Here is a 24361-nt window from a genome sequence, read left to right on the forward strand (position 1 = left end):
ACACTCTGATTCCCTTTTAATCCATCTAGAATTGAACCTCCCACTTACTTTAATCATATGCTTCCCATGGACTCTTCAAGGGCAAAGCTCAGAGAGAGGCCATGACTCTCAGGAACTGAAGATTCCCACAGAGTTACTCTGGGGGTTTCAGGCAGGCAGTTCACTCAAGCCTGGGTGCTGTCATCTGCCCAGTAGCAGGCCACCAGCTACCTCCTTCAGGCCTCCAGCTGTACAGGAGAGTCAGATACCACACCGCAGTCCTCCCACAAAGCCGGAGGGAACAATTTACAGAGCTAACCACTTGGCGGGGATGCCAGGACCTGGCTAAATCCACACTTAGCTGTGAAAATAGGAGACTCACCTAGAGCCAAATCTTGAACTCAGTTAACAAGGCTGTGCACACAGCTAAGGGACTGAGAACACTGCTGGGTGTGGAGGGGAGCCAGGAGTCAGGAAGTGTGATTCAGCGAGGAGGAGAGGGAGCTACAGAGAATCAGAACTCCACTTCCCTAGTGCTTCCTCCAGAACAGCTTCATAGCAAGGATGTTCTTACTGGTGGCAGCTGCCGCTGCTGTTTGTACTGTGTGTGCACTTCCGAAAGGGAGTTCTGCTTGTGTTAACTCTCTCTAGCAATCCAAAGCCCTGAAAACTGCTCTTTCAGGGAGCTCAGCCACATGGAGCAACTAGAAGGGTGCAAGGTTTCTGTGGGAGCAAGGTAAGAAGAGAAGGAAAGACTTGAATCATAAGAGAGGAAGGACAATTGATGGCACAAGAGCCCTGAAGAGGCAGGAGGGAAGATCTAGTGTACAAGTGAAGAGAGAAATTTTGAAACTGGGGCAACCCCTCCTTCCTCTGGCCTGGAGGGAAATAACTGACACGTACAGGTTGCAGATGCACACTTAGAAGCTGATGATACATAGGAGGTTAGCTTTGGACAAAAAGAAGAACCCCTCCATGAGAAATCTAATGGAGCTGTCCACATTCTTCCACTGAAGGAAAACAGGCCATGCCTTCTCACCACTGAGACTCATGTTTGACTGACTCTCAATATAAAGCACTTTTTTTTCCCTATTAAATGTGGGTTTCTTCATATTTTGCTATATTGTTCATATTTTTGTGGTGTCAAGTCCAAATGAGTTTCTGTGGAAACATCTCTGATTGGTAAATAAACAGAAAAACATGATATGTGTTTTTTAAAAAATCAGGAATACTGCCTCTCAGAGTGATGGCATACAGAATCTCCTGGGGAGTTTTCACACAGAATGGAGCCAGAGGAAGACTCTCTCTTCCCCTCACTTGAAGATTACTAATGGAGGAAGGCCCCATTCCTGACCCATCAGGATGTCAGATCCCTCAGATGTCTGGAATGCAGGAAAGATTGAGACCCAGCATCTAGTGCTGGGGAGAGGGTTCCCATGGGACCCACATGATGTAGCTGGCATGTGGATTTTGCCATGACTGTGTCTGGTATGTGCAGTCAGGGGACGTGCCTTGTCTTCTCTCCTCCTCAGTCACCTCCCCATGGTATGCACTTGCATCTGCTGATTTGCTTCAGGCCTGAGGCCACTTCCAAGAAGAGAAGTTGAATACTGCCCATCCCTGGGATCAGACACATGGACATGACTGATGTGCTTGTGAAGGGGAGCCACAGGGAGTAAATTGCAAGCAGGAATCTGGAGTCCTCAGAAATACCCAATTGTGAAAGAAATACCAGAAATACACAATACAGCCTAAGAGAAGCAGAAGAATGGCACAGCAAGCTGGAGTGGTAACACAGACCGAGGTTCAGCTGTGAATATGTGATGGAAGCTGCTGCCTAAACCCATCATGACTTTGCCAGCCTAGGGGTTAAAGGACAGTGAGTGAACTTTGAAAGCAGTCCTCCCAGGGTCTCAGCAATGCCAATGAGAGGCCCTTTTAACCGAGCAGGTCAACACAGAGGAGCTCTTTCCCACTAGCAAAGTAAAAATGAGCACAGCCACTCAGAAGAGCAGATCTCAGGTAGCAGGTGGGGGCTGGTGGTAGTGGCACTAGAGCATGTGGCATATTGACCATTTCTTGGATGTGCTGAGATCAGAATGGCTTCAAGAATGGCAGCCCATAAAAAAGGGGAAGCAATGCCACAACCCATGATCAGGGCTAGTCTGCAATATCAATGAAAGTCCTAGTGGGGTCTCCAGAGAGGAAGGAATGACTGAGGCCTAGAAATTCACACATGGGGGCTCTTGATCAGGAGACATAGGGGCCCAGATGTGACTAACACATGCATTGCCACAGGCAGTGACAAGGAGGCTGCTTCTTCTGTAGGGACTTTCATTTACCTTTAGAACTCTTCATTTGTGCCAAGTAACTTAGATCTAAATATAAACATTTTTTTTATTTGCTTAAATTACCTGGATAGTTTCTTCAGTTATCAATCCAGAGACTAAAGAAAAGTATTTTCTTTCCATCTTATAATTCCTACACATCTGTAACCTGTGTTCACAAGTACAATCAATTTCCCAACAAGTAATTGTTCAAATAGATGAGATAAATAAAGTGCACAATTACTAGAATTTTTTCATCATTATATGTCATGAAATTATACATCATGGCAGTTCATCAACTGGGAAAGGTTTTACATTCCAGTCTATGCTTTTGAAGTTATTGTTTTGGATTTGATTTGTATAGTTGCTTTATTGTGCTTTATACAAACACATCCCAGATCATAGTTCATTGCTCTGGAATATATTTTACTGTACATACTAGACTGGCTATGAGTCATCCTGCCTGTGTTTAAGTAAAGCCAAACCACATTATCATAGCTTTGTTGCATAGCTATGAAAAAATATCTAGGACTTACTAGTTTCTCACATCAGCCTGTGAAACCAGTGTAATTTTGTCTTAAGAAATTCCATCTTGTGGTCTACCTCATTCAAAGCAAATAAATCCCACCCCCCTGGTTGAGAAGCAAGCAATGGTAAGCATAGTTGCAAAGTGCTGAGCAAGACACCAGACTCTGAGATCCCCTCCCCAGATCCTGTTTTCCTCATCACTCATGGTTGGTCCAGGGTGGGCATCCATCCTGAGTTGGTATAATTAGGGACTCATGCTGGAAATCTGGGCCTAGGTCGAAGAGAGTTAAGTTGGTCTCTCTAGATACTTAAACTCCAGGATTTAAAACATGGGAAGTGTAGACAGTGAGAGGGAGGAAAAAAAGTAGATGTTCACAGAGAGGAGCCAAGGATGAGGGATGGTGAAGCCACTCAGGTCTTTCATGTTCCTGATGCCTGACGACATTTTTGACCCTGGATTCCATCAGACACCACCAGGACCTTATAATGAATTCTCCCATTAGCTGAAGCTAGTTGAAGTTTACTTGAACCAAAATGTTTCTCAATCGCACAAGGAGATGTTAGAAGTCAACATTAACTAATAATGGCAATATTAGCCATCATTTAAAGACTGTTTTCCAGAAGAGAAAACAGAGAATATGGGTTAAGTCCTTGCACAAGGTATACACACAGCTTGTTCCCTAGACAAGTGGATTAAACTCTCTACTGTTCAGCTTCTCAAAATGGACACAAAGGAAAAGGCCTGGTCAATTATCAGGCAAGTATGGGTTGGTGTCCTCACTATACTCCTTGCCCAGGGCTAATTATTGGCCCTTGATTTCTTAATGAAATTTCTTTGTGAAATAAAGATAGTAATAATTATAAAATAGAGTTGTTGTAAGGATCAATGAGATAATGTAAATAACATGAGTTGGCTCAATGGGCATTCACTAAAAGATATTTCAAACCTGTTTCCAATTTTTCACTTATAATTAATTGCAATGATTAGAACTGATGGAATATTGTGAAGGGTGGTGATAACCAGCATCCATCTGTAATTTTACTGTTAAATGTGATGCTGAGATAAACATTCTTTATTATGTTAAGGAAGCATTCTTCTATTACTGGTTTACCACAAACACTTTTTTCTTTAGAAATTGATGGTGGATATTATCAAGTAACTTTTCATCTTCTAACCAAAAAACAAGTAATATGATTTTTGTCTTTTGGGCTTATAATTACTTTTAATCATAGGATGCCTTATATTAAACTGTTCTTAGTTTCCTAAAATTAAACATCCTTAATCATCTTGCATTGTTTAGAGAATGGATTGATAAGAGTATATTGTGGGGTTTTTTAATGATTTTTTAAAATGTATGAGTAAGATGTCTTTAGTTTTCTTTCTTTTCTAGATTCCATTTTGTGGTTATGATAGCTCATAATGATGAATTAAGAAGTTATCTACCCTTTTCTAATTTCTGAAACTACTTAAAAAGCAGAAGGGCTTTCTGTCCAGTGAAGGCTTAAAAGAACATGTATTTAAACATGTATATGTATGTGTGTGTGTGTGTGTGTGTGTATGTGTGTGTATACACACACATATCCAATCTCAGCCTTAATTTTGAATATAGTCCTTTTTTCTAAAGTTTTCTGGTTTACTTCTTCTTGAATAGATTTGAATAATTTATATTTTGCTAGAAAATTTACAATTCATTGAGATATTCCATTTTTAACATTGAGCTAAAAATAATATTCTCATGTAATATTTTCATCAACTTCATATATAAGGATACTCACTGCCTGCCAATATTACCATTTTTCTGTACTAGGGCTTCCGGACCACCTCTAAGTGAGGCTAATACTTGGCCCGGCACCTCTGTGCTGACATTTGCTCTCTTCTGCTCTGGGTGGTCTCAGGCATCTCTACCTGGATGGCCACAACCATCATGTTAGAAGCATCAGCTGTAATGCCTTAGAGTCAGTCCAGTTAGAGTGGGTAAGCCTGTACTGGTGTTTTATACACAGGGTTGTGGATACCATGTTGGAGACCAGTCAGTTATTGGGGTGGTCAGGAAAGAGCACCCTGGCATTGAGGACTCTAAGACATTTGATTATCTTATGAGCCTCCTCATCTACTCTGCCCCATAGGACCTGAAGTTCTATTTACCTCTAGTCCCTTCAGACTCAATAATAGTTGCATGTTATTCCATGCAAAAAGAATAGGCTACTACTTCAAACATGACAATTTCAAGTATTGTTTATAATTACACTTACTCTACAGAATCAGATAATCTATTCATTTTAACAATGTTTATAGCAGCATAGAATAGGAAATCTTTTGAGTCTAAAAACCCTCATGAAAAGTAGTGGAGATGGGTTAGTTGGGAATTCCAACTGGGAGGATCTGACAAAAGTCACAACTAAGTCTATGCGTAGGTGAAAATCTAGTCAGAAGGGAAGAAACCAGGGAGACCGCAATTATGGAGGTAGGTGCCAGAGATTGGCAAGGCTGACATGGTGGAGAAAGCAGTGGGCTAGACCAGGCAGACAAGAAGCTGTTTAGGAACAGGGCAATGATGGCATCAAGCTCCAGGAAGCCTCCACACTCAGCTAAGAAGGTTATCAGCAAAAATTCCAGGAAGCTATTTGCCCCAACAAGGATTTAAGTCAGTAAAGGCCCTTATATCTGGATGTGGCCAGGTCTACATGACGAATCCTTTCCAACAGAGACCTTGTTCTTTGTATGTGGTTGGCCTGGCAATATTAATAGCAATGTAGGCTCAGCTTACTGCTTACCACAATGTGATCCCATGTAATTCTCTCCACTGACTGTGAGCCCTACTGCCATAGTGTTTCATACTAAAATCTTCCACTTCCCAGCATAGCATCGGGCACACATTAACCCTCTGGACCGTTTGAATAGGTAAGAATGCACAGTCCAGAAAACTTTCCATGTCCTTGGGTTCAAGTGCTCCTCAAGTTCCATGTGGGCTCTTTATCTAGGGTTCCAAAATTCCCTTTCACCAGTGCTTTTCTTCTCTTGGCTCCTTATACTCTCAGGTCTGAGAAGAGGATCCTTACAAAATGACTCTATTTGGGTACTTCGGGGAGAGAAGGGTTCCTTTAGTACATACCAAGCACATAGGCATTTTTGGTAAAGAATAAGGAGGAGACTGGGTGCCTCCCTTGTGTCATCAATTGGCAAATACCTCAGGTGACTTAAGATGAGTAGTATAAAGAAACATATCAAATAGAAATAAAAATTAACATATTTAACAATGTAAATTTCTACCTGTCCTTCTCTGCCTTGTCTGTGTTCCAGGTTCAGGTTTAGTGGTCGTATCCTAGGCCTGGCTCTGATACATCAGTACCTTCTTGACGCCTTCTTCACAAGGCCCTTCTATAAGGCACTCCTGAGATTGTAAGTGTATTGTAAGCCACGATCCATCTGGCCCCACCTGCAGGTTAACAGGTGTTGGGCATCCCTAGTTACCTCTGGCTCTTTTGTTCCTGTTTTGACTATCTACTCCTATTAGGTTTATTGTGGTTTACTTTTAGGATTGCTTACATATTACAATAAAAAGGCATTTGGAGATTTTATGTAAGCATAGGGGAAGACTGTTACAATAGCATATAATGGTTATGAATTAGTTTATATAAACAATTATAGTAATATTACAAACATTTCATTAAACTACTAAGTAGAATTGATCTGTCTAAAACTTAGTTGTTTTAAAATGATACTTTTCTCCAATTGCAATGGAGAACTTATGAGTCAATAATTATTTCATGCTTATTATTGCAGATATTTTAATATTTTCTTTTTTAAAAGAGTAAAAGATTAATCAATATATTCAAAAGTATCAAATTGTTAGAGTAAGTCTGTATTGTTTTAGCCAGTAGCGGTATAACAACATTTTGGAATGAGGTGTGGGCAGCCATTTCTTTAACCTTTCTCCCTTTAAATGGACCCAGGCCCTGTGATTTGAGTGACCTGGAATATTTGGATGAGGAATTCCACCAGAGCTTGCAATGGATGAAGGACAACAACATCACAGATATTTTAGACCTTACTTTCACCGTTAACGAAGAGGTTTTTGGACAGGTTTGTGAGACATGGGGCTTGGAAAAAAGATTTTGTTTTCTTATTATGGAAAATCAACATAACAAAATTTACCATTTTAACAACTTTTAAGTATATAGTTTAGTATTGTTGTGCAACCAATCTCCAGAATTTTTTTCATCTTGCAAACTCAAATTATACCCATTAAATAATAACTCCCGCTTCCCAGGCCCTTTCAATCACCATTCTACTGTCTCTTTCTATGAATTTGGCTATACTATGTACCTCATATAAGTGGAGTCATACAATATTTTTGTTTACGTGACTAGTTCATTTAACTTGGCATAATGTCCTCAAGGTTCATGCATGTTATACCATGTGACAGTACTTTCTTCTCTTTAGGGCTGAATAATATTCCACTGTATGTATATACAATGTTTTGTTTATCCACTCCTCTGTTGATGGACACTTGGGTTGCTTCTACCTTTTGGCTACTGTGAATAATGCTGCTATGAACACAGGTGTACAGATATCTATTTGAGTTCCTGTTTTCAATTCTTTTGGATATATACCCAGAAGTGAGATTGCTGGATCATATAGTAATGGGATTTTGTTTTTAAACTAGAAAACAAGAAATCTCATTGAAACTATAATTCTTTGAACACCACTTCCTTTAATAAGGCTGCCCATATCGTCTTCCTTCTTTTTCTTGTTATGACATAGATCTACTTTACATGTTTTTTTCAATTACAGTTAACATTTAATATTATTTTGTATTAGTTTCAGGTGTACAGTTAGTGGTTAGACATTTATACAATTTACGAAGTGATCCCCCAATTAGTCTAGTACCCGCCTGGCACTATACATAGTTATTACAATATTATTGACTATATTCCCTATGCTGTACTTTATATCCCCATGACTATTTTGTAATTGCCAATTTGTAGCTTTTGATCCCGTTCCCTTTTTTACCCAACCCCCAACATCCCTCCCCTCTGGCAACCATAAGTTTGTTCTCTGTATCTATGAGTCTGTTTCTGTTTTGTTTTTTAGATTCCAAATATGAGTGAGATTATATGGTATTTGTCTTTCTTAGTCTGACTTATTTCGGTTAGCATTATACTTTGTAGGTCCATCCATGTTATCGCTAATAATAAGATTTCATTTTTTATGGCCCTGTAATAATTGATTGCATATATTACCACATCTTCTTTACCCAATTGTCTATTAATGAACAATTTTTCCAAATTGTGACTATTGTAAATAGAGCTGCAGGGAACATAGGAATACACATATCTTTTCCAATTAGTGTTTGGCATTTCTTTAGATAAATACCCACAAGTAGAATTGCTGGGTCATAAGGTAGTTCTATTTTTAACTTTTTAAGAAACCTCCCAATCATTTTCCATAGTGGCTGCATCAATGTGCAATTCCACCTACAGAGCACAAGTATTACCTTTTCTCTACATCCTGGCCAACAGTTGTTGCTTATTGATTTACTGATAAAAGTCACTCTGACAGGCACGAGGTAATATCTCATTGTAGTTTTGATTTGTATTTCTCTGATGATTAATGATGTTGAGCATCTTTTCATATGTCTGTTGGCCATCTGTATGTCTTGGAGAAATGTCTATTGAGGTCCTCTGCTTATTTTTTAATTGGATTACTTTATAGAGGTTTTTTTGAAAATCAAGTGTGATAACGGATCAGAAAGCATTTTTGTAAAGTGTGCAATACATATATTAATATAAAGTATTTCTATTATCTGTGCAACTACAAAAATACTTCCTTTTATAACTAGCATCTATATATTTACTCCAAAATGCATATATTTCAATACTATTTAATAAGACAAAGCTTCCCATTTGTTTTTCACTAGCATTTATGTAACATTGAATCTCCTGGGTCACAGTCTTATCAGTTTAACCATAAGCCGAGCAGATATAACAATTAAGGTTTTGAGAACATCATTTACAAGAGATCCCAAAAGCTTATGGTATGTGGGAATTTGTAATAGGGTTATTTTGAGAATTAAATTGAGATACTTTATAAGTAGCTTGCACGAATGTGGACATATTTAATGAACATATTTAAATGTGCTTTCTATAGTTGTAAGAAAAAATAATTTTTTCTCAAATATGTAAGACTATTTTTCAGAGGTATGTTTATACAAAAGAAATGCAACAGAATACTGGTGTTCTCCAGGACCTGTCCAAGTATCTTGTTTGGAGCAGAGACCCTGCAGGCCACCCCGCACGACAAACCCTATTACAAATTCCCACATACCATAAGCTTTTGGGATTTCTTGAATAATGTTTTATGTCAACTATAATTTAATATATATATAGTCACGGGATACGGAGCTCAGAATACATAATAACAATATTAATATTGTTAATATTGTTAATATTGTTAATAGAGTCAATGGGATTGTAATAAATATATATATAATGTCAGGGGGCAATAAATTGGGGGAGGGAGTTTATCACTTTGTGAGGGGTGAAATGTCTAACTCTTACATTCTTCTGTACACCTGAAACTAATAAAAAAAAAAGGAATATTTGATTCACTTACCTGCCCTGTAAAGTACTAGATGAATGTGTAAAATATGCTATTCCTGGTGCATGACTACTTTTAGCCCATCTTTTACATTTGCTCTGTAACAGAGGGTACATTTTGTAAAAAAATCACGATTTCTTACAAAACTGCATTAAGACAACTAAGTAGCCATCTTGTTTATTTGTTTGTTTGTTTGTTTGTTTTATTTAGGACCCTAGCCTACCTCATTACACTAAAATAAACTCCACCAGGATCAGAAAGCTAAATGTAAAACAAACATAGAAAGAAAAACACAAGATAATTTTTTTTAAATTTTTTAAAAAGGAATGCTGCAGTAGATGTGACACAGACCTTCAAAGTCATAAAAGAAAAGATTGACATAGTCAACTAAAATTATTTCTCAAATTCTACATGGCAAAAATACAATATAAACAAAGAAAAAGAGGTATAATATTTAATATATTACAATGTGTAACACAGACAAAATGCTATTTTTTTTAATATAGGAAGAAATCCTACAAAGCAATAAGAAATTATCAACAACACAATAGAAAATTGGCAAAGAATATAAACAGATAATTCTCAGAAAAGAAAATATGAAAAAATATAGCACTTCATTTACAATTTCTAAAATGTAAATTAAAGCAGTTATGTAACACCATTTCCTTTATAAGGATGTCAAGAATCAGAAAGTTTAGTAGTATTTTAGCCACAGCAATCAGACAAGAAAAAGAAATAAAAGGCATCCAAATGGGAAAGGAAGAAGTAAAACTGTCATTATTTGCCGATGACATGATACTATATAGAGAGAACCCTAAAGAGTCCACCAAAAAAAAAAAAAAAAAAAAAAAAAAAAAAACTATTAGAACTGATAAATGAATTCAGTAAAGTAGCAGGATACAAAATTAATATTCAGAAATTGGTTGCCTTTTTATACACCAATAGTGAACTGTCAGAAAGAGAAATTAAGAAAACAATCACATTTACAATTGCATCAAAAAAAAAAAAACAAATAAAACCTAGAAATAAACTTAACCAAGGAAGTAAAAGACCTGTATTCAGAAAACTATAAGACACTGAAGAAAAAAATTGAAGAAGATACAAATAAATGGAAGCAAATATCATGTTCATGGATAGGAAGAATTAATATTGTTAAATTGTCCATACTACCCAAAACAATCTATAGATTCAGTGCAATCCCTATCAAAATACCAATGCCATTTTTCACAGAACTAGCAAAAAATAATCTGAAAAATTTATATGGAACAAAATATCATGAATAGCCAAAGCAATCTTAAGGAAAAACAAAATTGGAGGTATTATGCTACCTGACATCAAACTATGCTACAAGGTCATAGTAATCAAAACCGTATGGTACTGGCATAAAAACAGACACATAGATCAATAGAACAAAGTGGAGACCTCAGAAATGACTATGCCTATATGGTCATTTAATCCATGACAAAGGAGGCAAGAACATACAGTGGGATAAAGACAGTCTTTTCAATAAATGGTATTGGGAAAACTGGACAGATACATGCAAAGAAATGAAACTGAACCACTTTCTTACACCATTTACAAGAATAAACTCAAAATTGATTAAAGACTTAAATGTAAGACCCAAAACCATAAAACTCCTGTGAGAAAACATAGGCAGTAAACTCTCTGACATTGATTGCTCTTAGTGACATTTTTTCTGACCTATCTCCTCGGACAAGGGAAACAAAAGAAAAAAATAAACAAATGAGAATACATCAAGCTAAAACTTTTTGTACAGCAAAGGAAACCACCAACAAAACAAAAAGAAAGCTTACTGAATGAGAGAGGATATTCAGCAATGATACATCTGATAAGGGGTTAACATCCAAAATTTATAAAGAACTCATACAACTCAACACCAAAATATCAAACAATCTGATTTAAAATGGGCAGAGGACCTGAATAAACATTTCTTCAAATAAGATACACAGATGGCCAATAGAAATATGAAAAGATTCTCAATGTTACTAATCATCAGAGAATACAAATTATAACCACAACGAGATATCAACTCACACTTTTCAGAATGACCATCATCAATAAATCAACAAATACCAAGTGTTGGCGAGGATGTGGAGAAATGGGAAACCTTGCGCTCTGTTAGTGGGATTGCAAATTGGTGCAAACACTATGGAAAACGATTTGGAGGTCCCTTTGAAAATTAAAAATAGAACTACCTTGTGACCCAGCAATTCCACTTGTGGGTATTTATCCAAAGAAATCCAAAACACTAATTGAAGAAGATATATGCACTCTTATGTTTACTGCAGCACTATTTACAATAGCTAAGATATGTAAGCAACCTAAGTGCCCATCAATAGATAATTGGATAAATAAGACATGGTCCATATACACTCTGCCATAAAAAAGAACGAAATCTTACTATTTATGACAACACGCATGTCCTAGAGGGTATTATGCTAAATGAAATAAGTCAGACTGAGAAAGACAAATACCATATGATCACACTTATATGTGGAATCTAAAAAAAATAACAACAACAGCAAAAAACCAGAAACCGATGCATAGATACAGAGAATAAAATGACAATTGCCAGATGGGATCAGGGTACAGAGCTGGGTGAAAAAGATGAAGGGATTAAGAAGTAGAAATCGGTAGTCACAAAATAGTCATGGGTATGTAAAGTACAGAATAGAGATGTAATCAGTAATGTTGCAACAACAATGTATAGTGCCAGGAGGGTACTAGACTAATCAGGGGATCACTGCACACTTGAAATAATGGAAAATAATACGGAATGTCAACTGTAACTGAAAAAAATAAGTAAGTAATTTTTTTCAAAAAGAAAGTTTAATAGTATTCTGTTTTAGAGATGGTGTATCCAAACAAGCACTCCTGTACGTTATAGGTAGAAGTAAACAGAAGTTTGGTTTACTCTCTTTGAAAGACACCTTTGTGATATCCATATGCATTCTAAATGCATCTGCATTTTATTCAGCAGCCATGTCTAGGAATTTGCCATACAGATGTATTCACACCTAATTGAAATGACTAATGTACTGGGATCTTCACTGCAGCATTGTTGATAATTGCAAAAGATCTGAAACAATCTAAATATCCAGCAGTAGACCATTGGTTAAATAAATTATGATACATTCATGCGTTGGAATGGTGGACCACTGGGTTGTGTGACTATTAAAAAGTGTAAAGTATCCCAACCAATCAATTTATATATAAATTATAAACAATAAAGTATTATAGCAACAACAAAGACTAAGACAGGTTTAAATTGGTATGAAAAAATTGGCAAGATATATTTTCAAGTAAAAATGTTTGATGGAGAACAGTGTGTATGATATACTATCATTTATGGGAAAACAGAGATGAAATATACGTACTCCCTAGTTTATACATAGAATCTCCCTGGAAGGGAAGTAAAGGTAGCTTTCTCCAGATAGGGAGATTGTATGGCAGAGATGTGGTGGGAGCGTGTCACGCAGGGTGTCATGCGGGAGACCCTGCTCGCTGCGCCATGTGTCGAGCGAGGTGGCATGCGGGGTCTCTAGTCCTGCTCCCCACATAAGAATGCAGGATGTGGTGAGGCCAAAACGGAACACCCATGGAGCCATAGATGGGGGAGTCATACTACTATATCCTCGCTGGCGGCACTATAGTCTCACTGGAGGCTGGATCCACACTGTCCGCAACCCACCATCCTAACTGCAATCCTCGCTTGCCAGCTCAGCCACCATCTTCTTGCTAGTCCCCATTTTTGCTACTAGCGTAGCTACAGCAGTTATATTAGTGGGCAATGGCTCACTGGTTACAGCTGACGGCCAACTAGCCACAGCTGATGGCCATCCAATCACAGTTGATGGCCATTTACTACCTGAGCCAGCACCTTTCCTCATGAGGCCAAGAGCCTGGAAACTGCACTCCTGGCTCTGTCCCCACAGAGAGAAACTTACTCTTCATTTTATGGCTTTTTATACCACTTGAATTTTATTCCATGGACACATATTATCTACTCAAAAAGTGAAGAAACAGACAGCCCTGCAACTCACAGCAAGGAGGTTTGCTATTTTAAATACTATACACGTGTAATTTTGAACGAATAAAAGTTGAATTTCTAGAGTCAAAAAAATGAAGTAAATTGAAAGTAACTAAATACAAAAAATTAGAGGAAAAGATAGCATTGAAAATACAAAATACATGTGTGCACTGAACAACTCAGAGAAAAGTTTAAAATGTTCCCAGTGATAAAATAAGTATGTGACATAGATCTAGGGTAATGTATATTTGTTTAAAGTTTTAAACAGATCTTCTTTTTCTTTAAATAAGGTCACCAAACAACGACTTTGTTTTTGTAAAATTGAATTGCAGCCCTTCTTTTGGCAAGTTATGAGATAGTGGAGAGCAGACAGACGCAGGTGAAAGACAATATAGGCTTTTCCTGGTTGTTAGTTAGTATTAGGTTCAGCTGCTAGTGAAGGAGCCCAAAATCACCCTGCTGAAATTAACAGTTTATTTTTTTCTCATATAAAAGTCTGGAGGCAGGCAACCCAAGGCTGCAGTCCCTATGACACAAACCTGTATTCATGGTCCAGATGCATATGGCACCCAACCATCATATTTGTGTTTGAAGCAGCAGGACAAAGGAACAACAGTCTCTTCCTTTAAGGAGGCCCATAAAGTGTCACACAACACTCCTGCTTATACCTTATTGGACAGAATTTAGTTATATGACATACCTAGCTGCAAGAGAGGTTGGGAAATAAAGTTTTTAACTGAGCAGCTAAAAACCAGAGGTTTCAAGGATATCAGGTGATAACTTGTGGGGACAGAGCCAGGAGTGCAGTTTCCAGGCTCAGGTAGTAAATGGCCATCAACTGTGATTGGATGGCCATCAGCTGTGGCTAGTTGGCCGTCAGCTGTAACCAGTGAGCCATTGCCCACTAATATAACTGCTGTGGCTATGCTGGCTAGGATGAAGATGGTGGCTGAGCTGGGAAGTGCAGATTGCAGTTAGGATGGCGGGTTGCGGACAGTGTGGCTCCTGCTTTCTGTGTCTCCAACCCAGCCTCCAGCGAGACTATAGTGGTATGACTCCCCTACCTATGGCTCCGTGGGTGTTCTGTTTTGGCCTCACCATATCCTGCGTTCTTATGTGGGGAGCGGGAGCTGAGACCCTGCATTCCACTCAGCATGACAAAACTAGTATGTTATACTTGGCCAATATTTTATATTTAGCACTAATCACCTAAGTGATGGGAGAAGAAATAACAATCATACGTCTGTGGAAGAAAAACTAACCATATTTCTGTGGACTTTTTGTTTAGGTACCTGTGTCCGTGAATATATATATATATATATATATATATATATATATATATATATATATATAATTTGTATCTCACTGGTTACAGCTGACGGCCAACTAGCCACAGCTGATGACCATCCAATCACAGTTGATGGCCATTTACTACCAAATTATATATATATATATATATATATATATATATATATATATATATATATATATATATACTGTGATGCCTCATTTGTCTTATACAGCATTGAATGGTGAAGTGAACTCCTTAAGCGAATTTAAGATGATTGAAGCTTACCATCTTTAAACACCAACACTTTTTGATAAAAATGTGTAATATGTTATCTGTCTTCTTGCCTTTGAAAACATAGAGCACAGATCATAACTTTTCTTGATGACTCAAACTTGTTCTAACAAACATGCATCACCATAATAAGTGGCAATGTCATTCTCTGTTTCCTTTCTCAAGGTTAAACTCTCATTCTTCCTTCACTATTTTACCTCGCTATAAAAACCACCTTCCCACCCTCTGCTAGTTTGCTGCCAGTGATCTGCTGCGGATGGGGAAGCTGGTGGCTGTTACAAATTTGCTGTGATTGAGATTTGGGGAATCAAGTATGCGACTATAGTATAGGGACATTCAGCTCCATTTTGGGACCACCAGGGATATTTTTCTTTTATTTCCATTATGCCTCTTCAGTTAAGCTAATGTTTCCTCTTTATAAAACAAGCAAACAAAAATGCAGCTCTTATAAGGTACCCAATATCTTCTTAGAACAAGCAGTATTTTTAGTAATTTTCGGGAAAGGAAAATGACTAAGGAGGTAATAATGCTGAACACATATGAAGAGAAATTTTTGTATATAGTTCAACCTCCTAAAATCGATATGTCTCACTGTGAGATAAGCTGAGTTGACAAGCATCACAATCTTTCTCTTTTCCTACAAGGTAACGGAAAGGGAGTTAAAATCCGGAGGAGCCAATACCCAGGTGACGGAGAAGAACAAGAAGGAGTACATCGAGAGGATGGTGAAGTGGCGGGTGGAACGTGGTGTGGTACAGCAGACGGAGGCCCTGGTGCGGGGTTTCTATGAGGTGAGGCTCAGGCCTGGCTGAGGAAGGCACGCTGTGGGCCAGGGCCTTCATCACTAGACACAGCTTGTGAGGAAAAGGGAGAGGAAGAGCCAAGACAGGCAAATGGCTCAGCTCTACTCACCAGCATGCAAACAGGACCTATGTGAGGTAGATGAATGAGGGATTAGAGTTCTCTGGGAAACCCAACTCTTGTGGTAGGTGAAAAACGCTCTCACAAAACTGGTATTGGTATGGTCCTGGTGTCCAGATGTGAGAACATACAGCATCTCCTGTCAAGATATGTACATGTTGCATTTCCTTTCACTCAATGACATAAAAATAAAGGAATTGAAGGCGTTAGAGGTCATTGTCCTCACTTGCTAGATTTTTATTTTGTTGTGCCACTTTGTACCACATAATCCATTCTGAGGTGGTAAATCAAGAGGACAATGACAGCTGCTAGCTTTCCTGTGCACCCAAAATTGGCATCCTTAAACTTCCAGTTTAGAAACAAGAGGCAGTAAATGTTTTCTAAGGGCTTGGGTCTTCTTTCCTGCCATAACAGAGAGCAGCATGGATCACTGGCTCACCTACCACTGGTTTGATTAAAGGAGGTACCCAAAGTGAAATGGATGTTCAATTGTGCCTGATACATTTGGCAACTAGACAGAAAGCCAGAGCTCAGAACCCTATCAAAGCAGGTCCTCCCTGCTTTGAAGAGGGAGAAAGGAAAGAAAAATGCAATCATTTTAATATATAATGCCCATTCCTAGGAAATAAGTCTTAGTTTGATGTGAAAGAGAGGATACCTTTTTTGTTTTGTTTTGTTCTTTGTTTTTTATTATTAGTTTCAGATGTACAAAACAATGTACTAGTTAGACATTTGTACCCCTCACAAAGTGATAACCCCCTCCCCGTCTACTGCCCCTCTGACATCGCATACAGCCATTACATTTCCACTATCTCTTATGCTGTACTCTACTTCTTGTGACTATATATATATATATATATATATATATATATATATATATATATATATGTATATACGAGAACAGATAATATAGTTAGATATTATAGTATATCTCGTTAGATATTATAGTTGACAATTATTATTATTCAGCTTCCACTTCAGGTGTACCGCTCAGTGATCAGGCATCTACATCATCCCTGAGGTGGTCTCCCTGATAAGACAAGTGTCCATCGGATACCCTACAAAATCTTTATAACATTATTGATTACATTCCCCAAACTGACTTTTGTAACCCCGTGACAAAATAAGTGAAATGGTAATACTAATAGCTATTGAGTCATTTCAAAGTGATTTTTGTCTTTAAAATGCAAAGTTACTTGGAAATTTAAATGTGACTACAAAAAGTCGAGTCAGATTTATTCATAACATCATTCTGAGGAGGAGTACCAGAGGTAGTGAAAAACATGGGACCTTTTTTGAGTTCCCGGCTCATGAATGGGTTGTGTTTCAAAATGTGTAAGTCACGATTTTGAACTTAAACATGATAGCATATTGAAAAAAAAAAGTTGTAAATGATGGTTAGTTACACAGCTTAAGCCACAGAAGTAATAATAATGAATATAACTTTCAATGCGGTTGGACCTGTATGTGGAAGCCTAATCTGTGTTTCAGGTTATAGACTCTAGGCTTGTCTCCGTGTTCGATGCCAGGGAGCTGGAACTGGTGATAGCTGGCACGGCAGAAATCGACCTAAATGACTGGCGAAATAACACCGAGTACCGGGGAGGTGAGCTGGCAGAGCTTGTGATGATACAACTATCACAGATCCAATTCGCTTTTTAAAAGATTTATTAAGGTGAAATTGACATAACATAAAATCCACCATTTTAAAGTGAGCAAGGCAATGGCATTTAGTACATTCACAATGTTGTGCAACCACTACTTCTATCTAGTTCCAAAACATTTTCGTCATCCCAAAAGTAAACCCTGTATCATTGAGCAGTTGTTCCCTATTCTGTCCTCCCCCCTCCCCAGCAACCATCAATGTGCATTCTGTCTCTATGGATTTACCTATTCTGGATATTTCATGTAAATAGAGTCATACAATATGAGGTCTTTTGTGCCTAGTTTCCCTCACTTAGCATACTGTTTAAAGGTTTGTCCATGTTGTCGTATACTCGTATTTCAGTACTTGATTTCTCTTTATGGCTGAATAATATTTTATTTTATGTATATTCCATATATATTTATAATATAAATATAAAATTGAAGACGACAAAAACTTGCCTTTTCTTGAATACATGTGTAAAATAGATTCTTGTATAATATGCCTTCCTCCAGCTTCCAACCTGAACTTTCCTTCAGCTGACAGTAACCCCTGATGGTAGTCTCTGGCCTAATTTGGTCGAGTTGCATCAGGGCAGGGAACACTGCCGTCCACAGCCAGTCCCTGAGCTGATTGCATGCTGGCCGGGAACTGTGTCCCACTTCCTAAGAATCAGAGTCCTCTTCACCTCAGTCCTTGTTTCCTTCAACAGTTCTGTCATCTCGCCAAAATCAGTTTCTAACCCCTCTAACTATACACCTTCTGACTGCCAAACTAGTCTTCCTAAAACATTATTTTCATCAGGCCACTTTCCTACCCACAAAACAAGCTACTTATTACTTATAGAAGAGGTCTTTCACAGTTTTTTAGCCTCAAAACCCTTTTCTTCATGTAAAATACTGCAGAGAAGCCCCAATCAACACAATAGAGAGAGAAAAAGGGGTCCGCCATCTCAGCCTCCCTCATCTCCCTAATGCACTCAGCCACAAGAAGCCTCTGTGGGACCTCTAGGTCCTTCTTGGCCTGGTAGAAAAACCACTGACCTTAGGTATCAAGTCAAAATGTCCCTGCCTGGCTGTTAAGGCCCTCTAAGACCCCCAGCAAGTTTCCTTTCAGTCTTCACCAGATCTCTCTCTATGCTTGTCAGCTTGCTATTCCCTGCATATTTCTTCCTCATTCTTGGTATTTTTTATTTTGCATGCCAAGAAACATTCTCCTCCTCCCCTATACTCACACAAATACTTTGCATACTTAACTCACACCTTACTTCTTTTTAATAAAGCTTTCTACCCCAGCCTATCTTTGAATGTCCCTTGCATTTGTAGTCAGCAGCAAATCATTCGCCTTAAGTAAATGACCCAAGCTTGGTCTCCCAACTGTACTGTGAGAGAGGTCCAGTACTTCTTCATGGGCCCAATTTGTCTCAGCTCAGAGCTAGCCTGAGAGCTGCTGTTCCAAGGGCACCAATGGCTGCTGGAGCCTCCAGCATTTTCCCTTCACTTCCTTGCCCTTTACTTCCAGCCTTTTGTAAGTCCTAGTCTCTCCCACAGTTTATAGTTACAAATCGCTAAGACATCAGAAAAAAGAAATACGATGAAATATTGTATTCACAGAGGATTTTATCTCTTACGGATCCCAAAGATCTCTACCAAGCCTAGCCTCTATTTGTCTACATTTATATGAAGCGGGAAATGACTAGTGAAGTCCTAATTATTTAAATAGAGAGCAAACATCTCTGAGGACATTCCTTAGAATATATAATCTTTTATTAAATGGCTATTTTCTAAATCTGCTTTCATTTTAAAGTTGACCTGGTTACACAAATTGTTTTGGACCTACCTAAAGGCCATCATTAGAGAAATCAGCAGATAAAAAGCAGCTGTTCAGTTCTTGTCATACCTGATGTGTATCTCATCTCTCTCTCACCACTCCTCCTTCTCTCTTTTTCCACATCCTCTCTTTCTCCTTCCTTTTGTTCCATGCAGGTTATCATGATGGGCATCTTGTGATCCGCTGGTTCTGGGCTGCAGTGGAGCGCTTCAATAATGAGCAGAGATTAAGATTACTTCAGTTCGTCACAGGAACCTCAAGTGTGCCATACGAGGGCTTTGCAGCCCTCAAAGGAAGTAATGGGCTTCGGCATTTCTGCATAGAGAAATGGGGGAAAATTACATCTCTCCCCAGGTATGGAGCTCTTGCCAACCTTTAGGAAACTTGCTGAAGAGGACAAAGTATACTTTTTTTTTTTTAATCTGAGCTTGGGTGATCATCCTTTGGCATAGAATTTTTTCCTTTCACTCAAAGCACAGTTGTATGAGTTGATTAGTGAAACGTGCAGGTGAGGAGTCTTTGGGAAGTGAATTAAGCCATATTTTAGTGATTTTTTGATGATTGATGGCATTTGGCATTTGGGCTATAGTATCATGGTCCATGTGTCCATCATGGGAAAGTTTCTAATTGGTGTGCAGCCCAATCTAATTTAAAAAGGAATGTCTATCTCTTTCGTGGGGGTGGGGAGGGGGAGAAGAGGCTGGCAGCCCAAAGTAACCATTACCAGTTCTGTATCTGTATTTCTACAGCATATCACATTATATTCCATAGGATAGTTATTCATGTACATGTTGCATTTTTCCTACTATGCTATAAAACCTGTGAGGATGAGACTGAATGAATCTCAAATCTTTAGAGTGACTTCTATATAGTAAGCTTTTCAGAAACAATTGTGAAATAAATGTAGAAAGGGAGGCCTTAGAAATCTAGGCCATTTAACAGAATAAATTTCTTTTAACATGAGTTTTAATCCCAAAACTTCATGGGTCCTTTCTATGCCACTTTGGGTATCATATTCCTGATCAGTGAAATAAGGAACACTAAAGAAATACTTCTGTATAGGTACTATCATAATAAATACTGCTCAACAAACAGAAGGAAAGATTTATCCATATTATTTCTTCATACCATGATATTTTCTAATCATAAAAAAAGTTTCATGTTAAATTCGGCTCTATTTTTCCTGGCCTCCCAGATACCTTTGTTGTGGAAGGATTTACTGAACTATGATTTCTATAGCTTTTTCAGACTTGACATTCTTAGAATGTCCTGAACACAATTCTTCTGATGTCTCTGGAATTAGGATGCCCAGGCTTAAAGCCTTGGCACAATTTTCAGCCCTGGCTTTACCCACTTAGTTCAGCAGACACTCAGGGCTCATTTGCATAGTTCTGCTGATGGCTGAACCTACTGAATTAAGTCTGGCAAAATAATAATAATAAAAATAATGCTAAAAAGTCAAGATTTCCATTTGTCTAGTTTAGTGATAGATTTGGAGCATGAGGTAATTTAGAAACATTCTGCTCTTATTTCAGAGAAATGAGTTTGTCAATAGCTTACCCCCATTGTGTGCACTTTGAGGAGAAGCTGACATACAACAAGTTACCAGCTCAGAGGGGCTCACAGTCTAGGGAGGAACATAGTCTGATAGTAATTCATTATAACACTGGAACTAGAGGTGCACTAAGAAGGGAAGGTAAGAGCAAGTAGATCAGAGATCTAATCCTGATTGACAGGAGAAGATACCACAAACAAGCTTGCATTTAGGTGAGTACTCAGGGGCAAGGAATGAGAGGAGGGAAGGTCCAAGCTGAAGAAGCAGCATGAGCAAGGCCTGGGATGGGAGTTGGCCAGCATGTGTTCCGGAAGGACCACCAGGCCCACACGGAGGATAAGATATCTGAAGTGATACTGCAGTTGAGAGAGATGGTTTGGTGGGCCACAGAGAAAAGACCCTGCTGAGGAGTCTCTTTATTCTTTAGGAAATAGAAGTCATTTGGGGTCACAGATTGAGCCTAATTACATATTTGCTCTGGGAAGCTTTGAAATATACACTAATATATTAACCCACACTGAGAGCCTCTAAGGTGGACATTGGACTTATGAGCAGGCTCTTCATATCTGGGCCAAGGCACCTCTAAAAAGGCTGCTGCTCTACTGCCCAGAGAGGGTTCCTGGGGGAGGCAGGGACTTTGCCCTGGGCCAGGAAGCCTGCAAGAAGCAAGTGCTTAGATGGCTGTAAGAAAAGAGTGAAATTGACCCTCTGAATAGTAACCCCTAACTAGTCTTTGTTGTACATTTTCTGAAGATCCAAGAAACTAAAAAGTATCACCTATGTGTGGAGTGAAAGAAATAACATTTGACCTCCAAGAACAATAGTTTGGGAAGACCTGGCATGACCACAGAGCAGGTGGCCACACGCAGGTGGTTAGAAGCCCTGAGGCTGGTGGAAACTGCAATGAATTAGGGTAAGGAAGGGCCCAAAGTCTGGCAGGAGTGCCAAACAGACACGAGGTGATCCAGGGCTTCCAAGAGACAGTGACCCCTCAATACTTACTGCCCACACTCAAAGGAGAGGTGGTCTGGAGCTGCTTTCTCCTCAGATCTTCTTTCTACAGAAAGGAAATTGTCTTCCCAGATGAGAATGCCAAATAGTGTCAAAGAAAAACCCGGGTCATAGCCCAGACTAAATAAAACCTTCATGTCAATCCAAGTTCTTGCCTTCTAAAAACTATATGAGGGTTAGGAAAAGGGACGTGAGATGAGGGGTTTTTAAAATATAATTTTACAGTATCTGGTGAAGAAACTTCATAAACCTCTATAGCTGTATTTAAAAGAGGTGGGGTTGAGGTCGCTGGGGTTGAGGTCAGGCAGATGGCAGTCCTGGGCAATGAACAGGTCATCCGTGTGGACTCAGATGCTACACAGTCTGGTGGGAAGACCTGGAATGGAAGGTCTTGAAGTCAGACATTTTAATAAATGTAATTAGATAGAAGTTCAGAAGGTACAAGAGGTATGTACCTAGATCACTGATTTTCAAACTTTTTAAACCAGAGCCCACAGAAAGAAACTCGTGTGTGTGTGTGTGTGTGTGTGTGTGTGTGTATCTGAAACACAAGTTCTTCAAAACAACACTTTATCCTGATTATCTGCAGGTGATTCACTCTGTTTTCTATTCTGTCCAATTTCATTAAAATAAAATGCCAGACAAAACCTATTGCTTAGGGGGAAATGATGTAAATGGTATGAGATTCAAAGGAACAAAATTTTTGATCAAAGATTGAAAAGTAATGCTCTATAAATGGCAGTGGGGAGTGAGAAGAGTGCTCATCCAGAACAGAAAATGTGTTAGGGGGAGCAATGCCCATCTCCACTCATGAGGACTGAGAAGGGACCTTAGGACTAGGAGGCCGTGTTCAGACAGAGTTTAAGGAGGTGGAAGAATTTCTTTACTATGGTAAAAGGGTTAGAAGAAAAAGGGATGGAGGAAAGAGTAGCACAGAAGCTAGTCAGAATAGACAGTGTGGAGACAGAATAAAGGCGAGAAAAGGTTAGGGTTCCTTAGGAACATTTGGAGTACAAACCAGTGATAACAAAACTCTGAGTCATGAGCAGGTTAACTGGTCTAAAAGTTACAAACAGAATTCTAACATGGACATGCTTCCCCACAAATGTAAACTGAGCCTAAGCCAGGGTGGAGATGGAGATCTGGTTAAGTTAGTAGTTAGCTTTATCTATAACAATGGTTCTCAAAGGGTGTGGGGGAGACGATTTGCCCCCAAGGAGACATGTGTCAATGTCTGGAGACATTTTTGGTTGTGTGGGAGGAATACTACTGGCATCTAGTGCATAGAGGAAGCTGCTAAACCCCTACAATGCATAGGACATGCCCTCACAACAAAGAATTATCAAGTTCAAAATGTCAATAGTGCTGATGTAAGACACGCTGCTCTGTAGGCTGTAAGGCTACAAAGGAGATATGAGGGAGACACTGGGAGTTTGGGAAAGAAACTGACAGCCATTGAGACGTTGTAGAGAAGCCAAGGGGAGAGAGATGTTCAAAAGGAAGAGCAGTCAAATGCTTTTAAAGAGCTCGAGGAGGTGGGAGTAGAGAATGGTCCTGTGTATTTGGGGATCGAGAGGTTTTTTGAAAAACTTGAAAAACTGCAATAGTGATGAGTCAATAGTGATGAGAGTGAGTACCCATCTGGAGAACAAGGCAGTAGTTGGGCAGTGGCAGATTACATGACGGGGAGACCCATCTTACATAACTGGCCTCACAACTGGCTGAAGAGTCAGCAGCAGACAGTATTGATGGTGGCCTTTTTTGTTGCTTGCTTTTAACCAACGCTAAAGTGGTTTCTACTGGGGAGGAGCAAGACTATCTTTGGCACTGTATTGGTTAACATTTTAATCAATAACTTGGAAAAAATCAAGGAGACGGGGAGATCAACTATGTAGATGACACAAATTAGAAGGGTGATTAATACATGATTGGCACAATCCAAATTCAAAATTATCTCAAAATGCTGGAACCCTAGATTAACACCAGAGTAAAATTTGACCTGGCATAATGGAAAAGACTTATGAGGAGTTCCAAAATAGCAAATGGGAGATGAGGGTGATTCATTTGTCCTTAGTCATGTGAAAAAGACTTAGGGTCTTAAGTCCCCACAAGGGTAATGCAATTTCTAAAATCATTATTGCAACTGTGTTTGCATCATTAAGAGAATCTTATGTTTAAATGATGATTCAAAGTTTATATAAAGCATGTGTTCTATCATCACTGCTCTCACAACAAAACCCTCTGAGTGGCATAGTGCATGTATTATTACTCCCATTTCATAAGTGATAAAACTGAGGGTCAGAAGGATTGGTGTTACCAAGGTTATAAAGC

The 24361-nt window shown here is 38.8% G+C and overlaps 1 protein-coding gene across 3 annotated transcripts in view; it reads left to right on the plus strand.

Moving 5' to 3' along the window:
• The window catches only part of HECW1 (HECT, C2 and WW domain containing E3 ubiquitin protein ligase 1), a 548017-nt gene that overhangs the window by 515675 nt on the left and 7981 nt on the right, over positions 1–24361 (plus strand). For all 3 annotated transcript variants that reach the window (XM_033088739.1, XM_033088737.1, XM_033088738.1), the window contains 5 exons: positions 6136–6234; positions 6789–6918; positions 15713–15859; positions 17481–17595; positions 19620–19818. In XM_033088739.1, coding sequence (XP_032944630.1) covers positions 6136–6234; positions 6789–6918; positions 15713–15859; positions 17481–17595; positions 19620–19818 — 690 coding nt within the window. The remainder of the gene's footprint in view (positions 1–6135; positions 6235–6788; positions 6919–15712; positions 15860–17480; positions 17596–19619; positions 19819–24361) is intronic.

The sequence above is a fragment of the Rhinolophus ferrumequinum genome, chromosome 20, assembly GCF_004115265.2.
Source record: "Rhinolophus ferrumequinum isolate MPI-CBG mRhiFer1 chromosome 20, mRhiFer1_v1.p, whole genome shotgun sequence".
Taxonomy (NCBI): Eukaryota; Metazoa; Chordata; class Mammalia; order Chiroptera; family Rhinolophidae; genus Rhinolophus; species Rhinolophus ferrumequinum.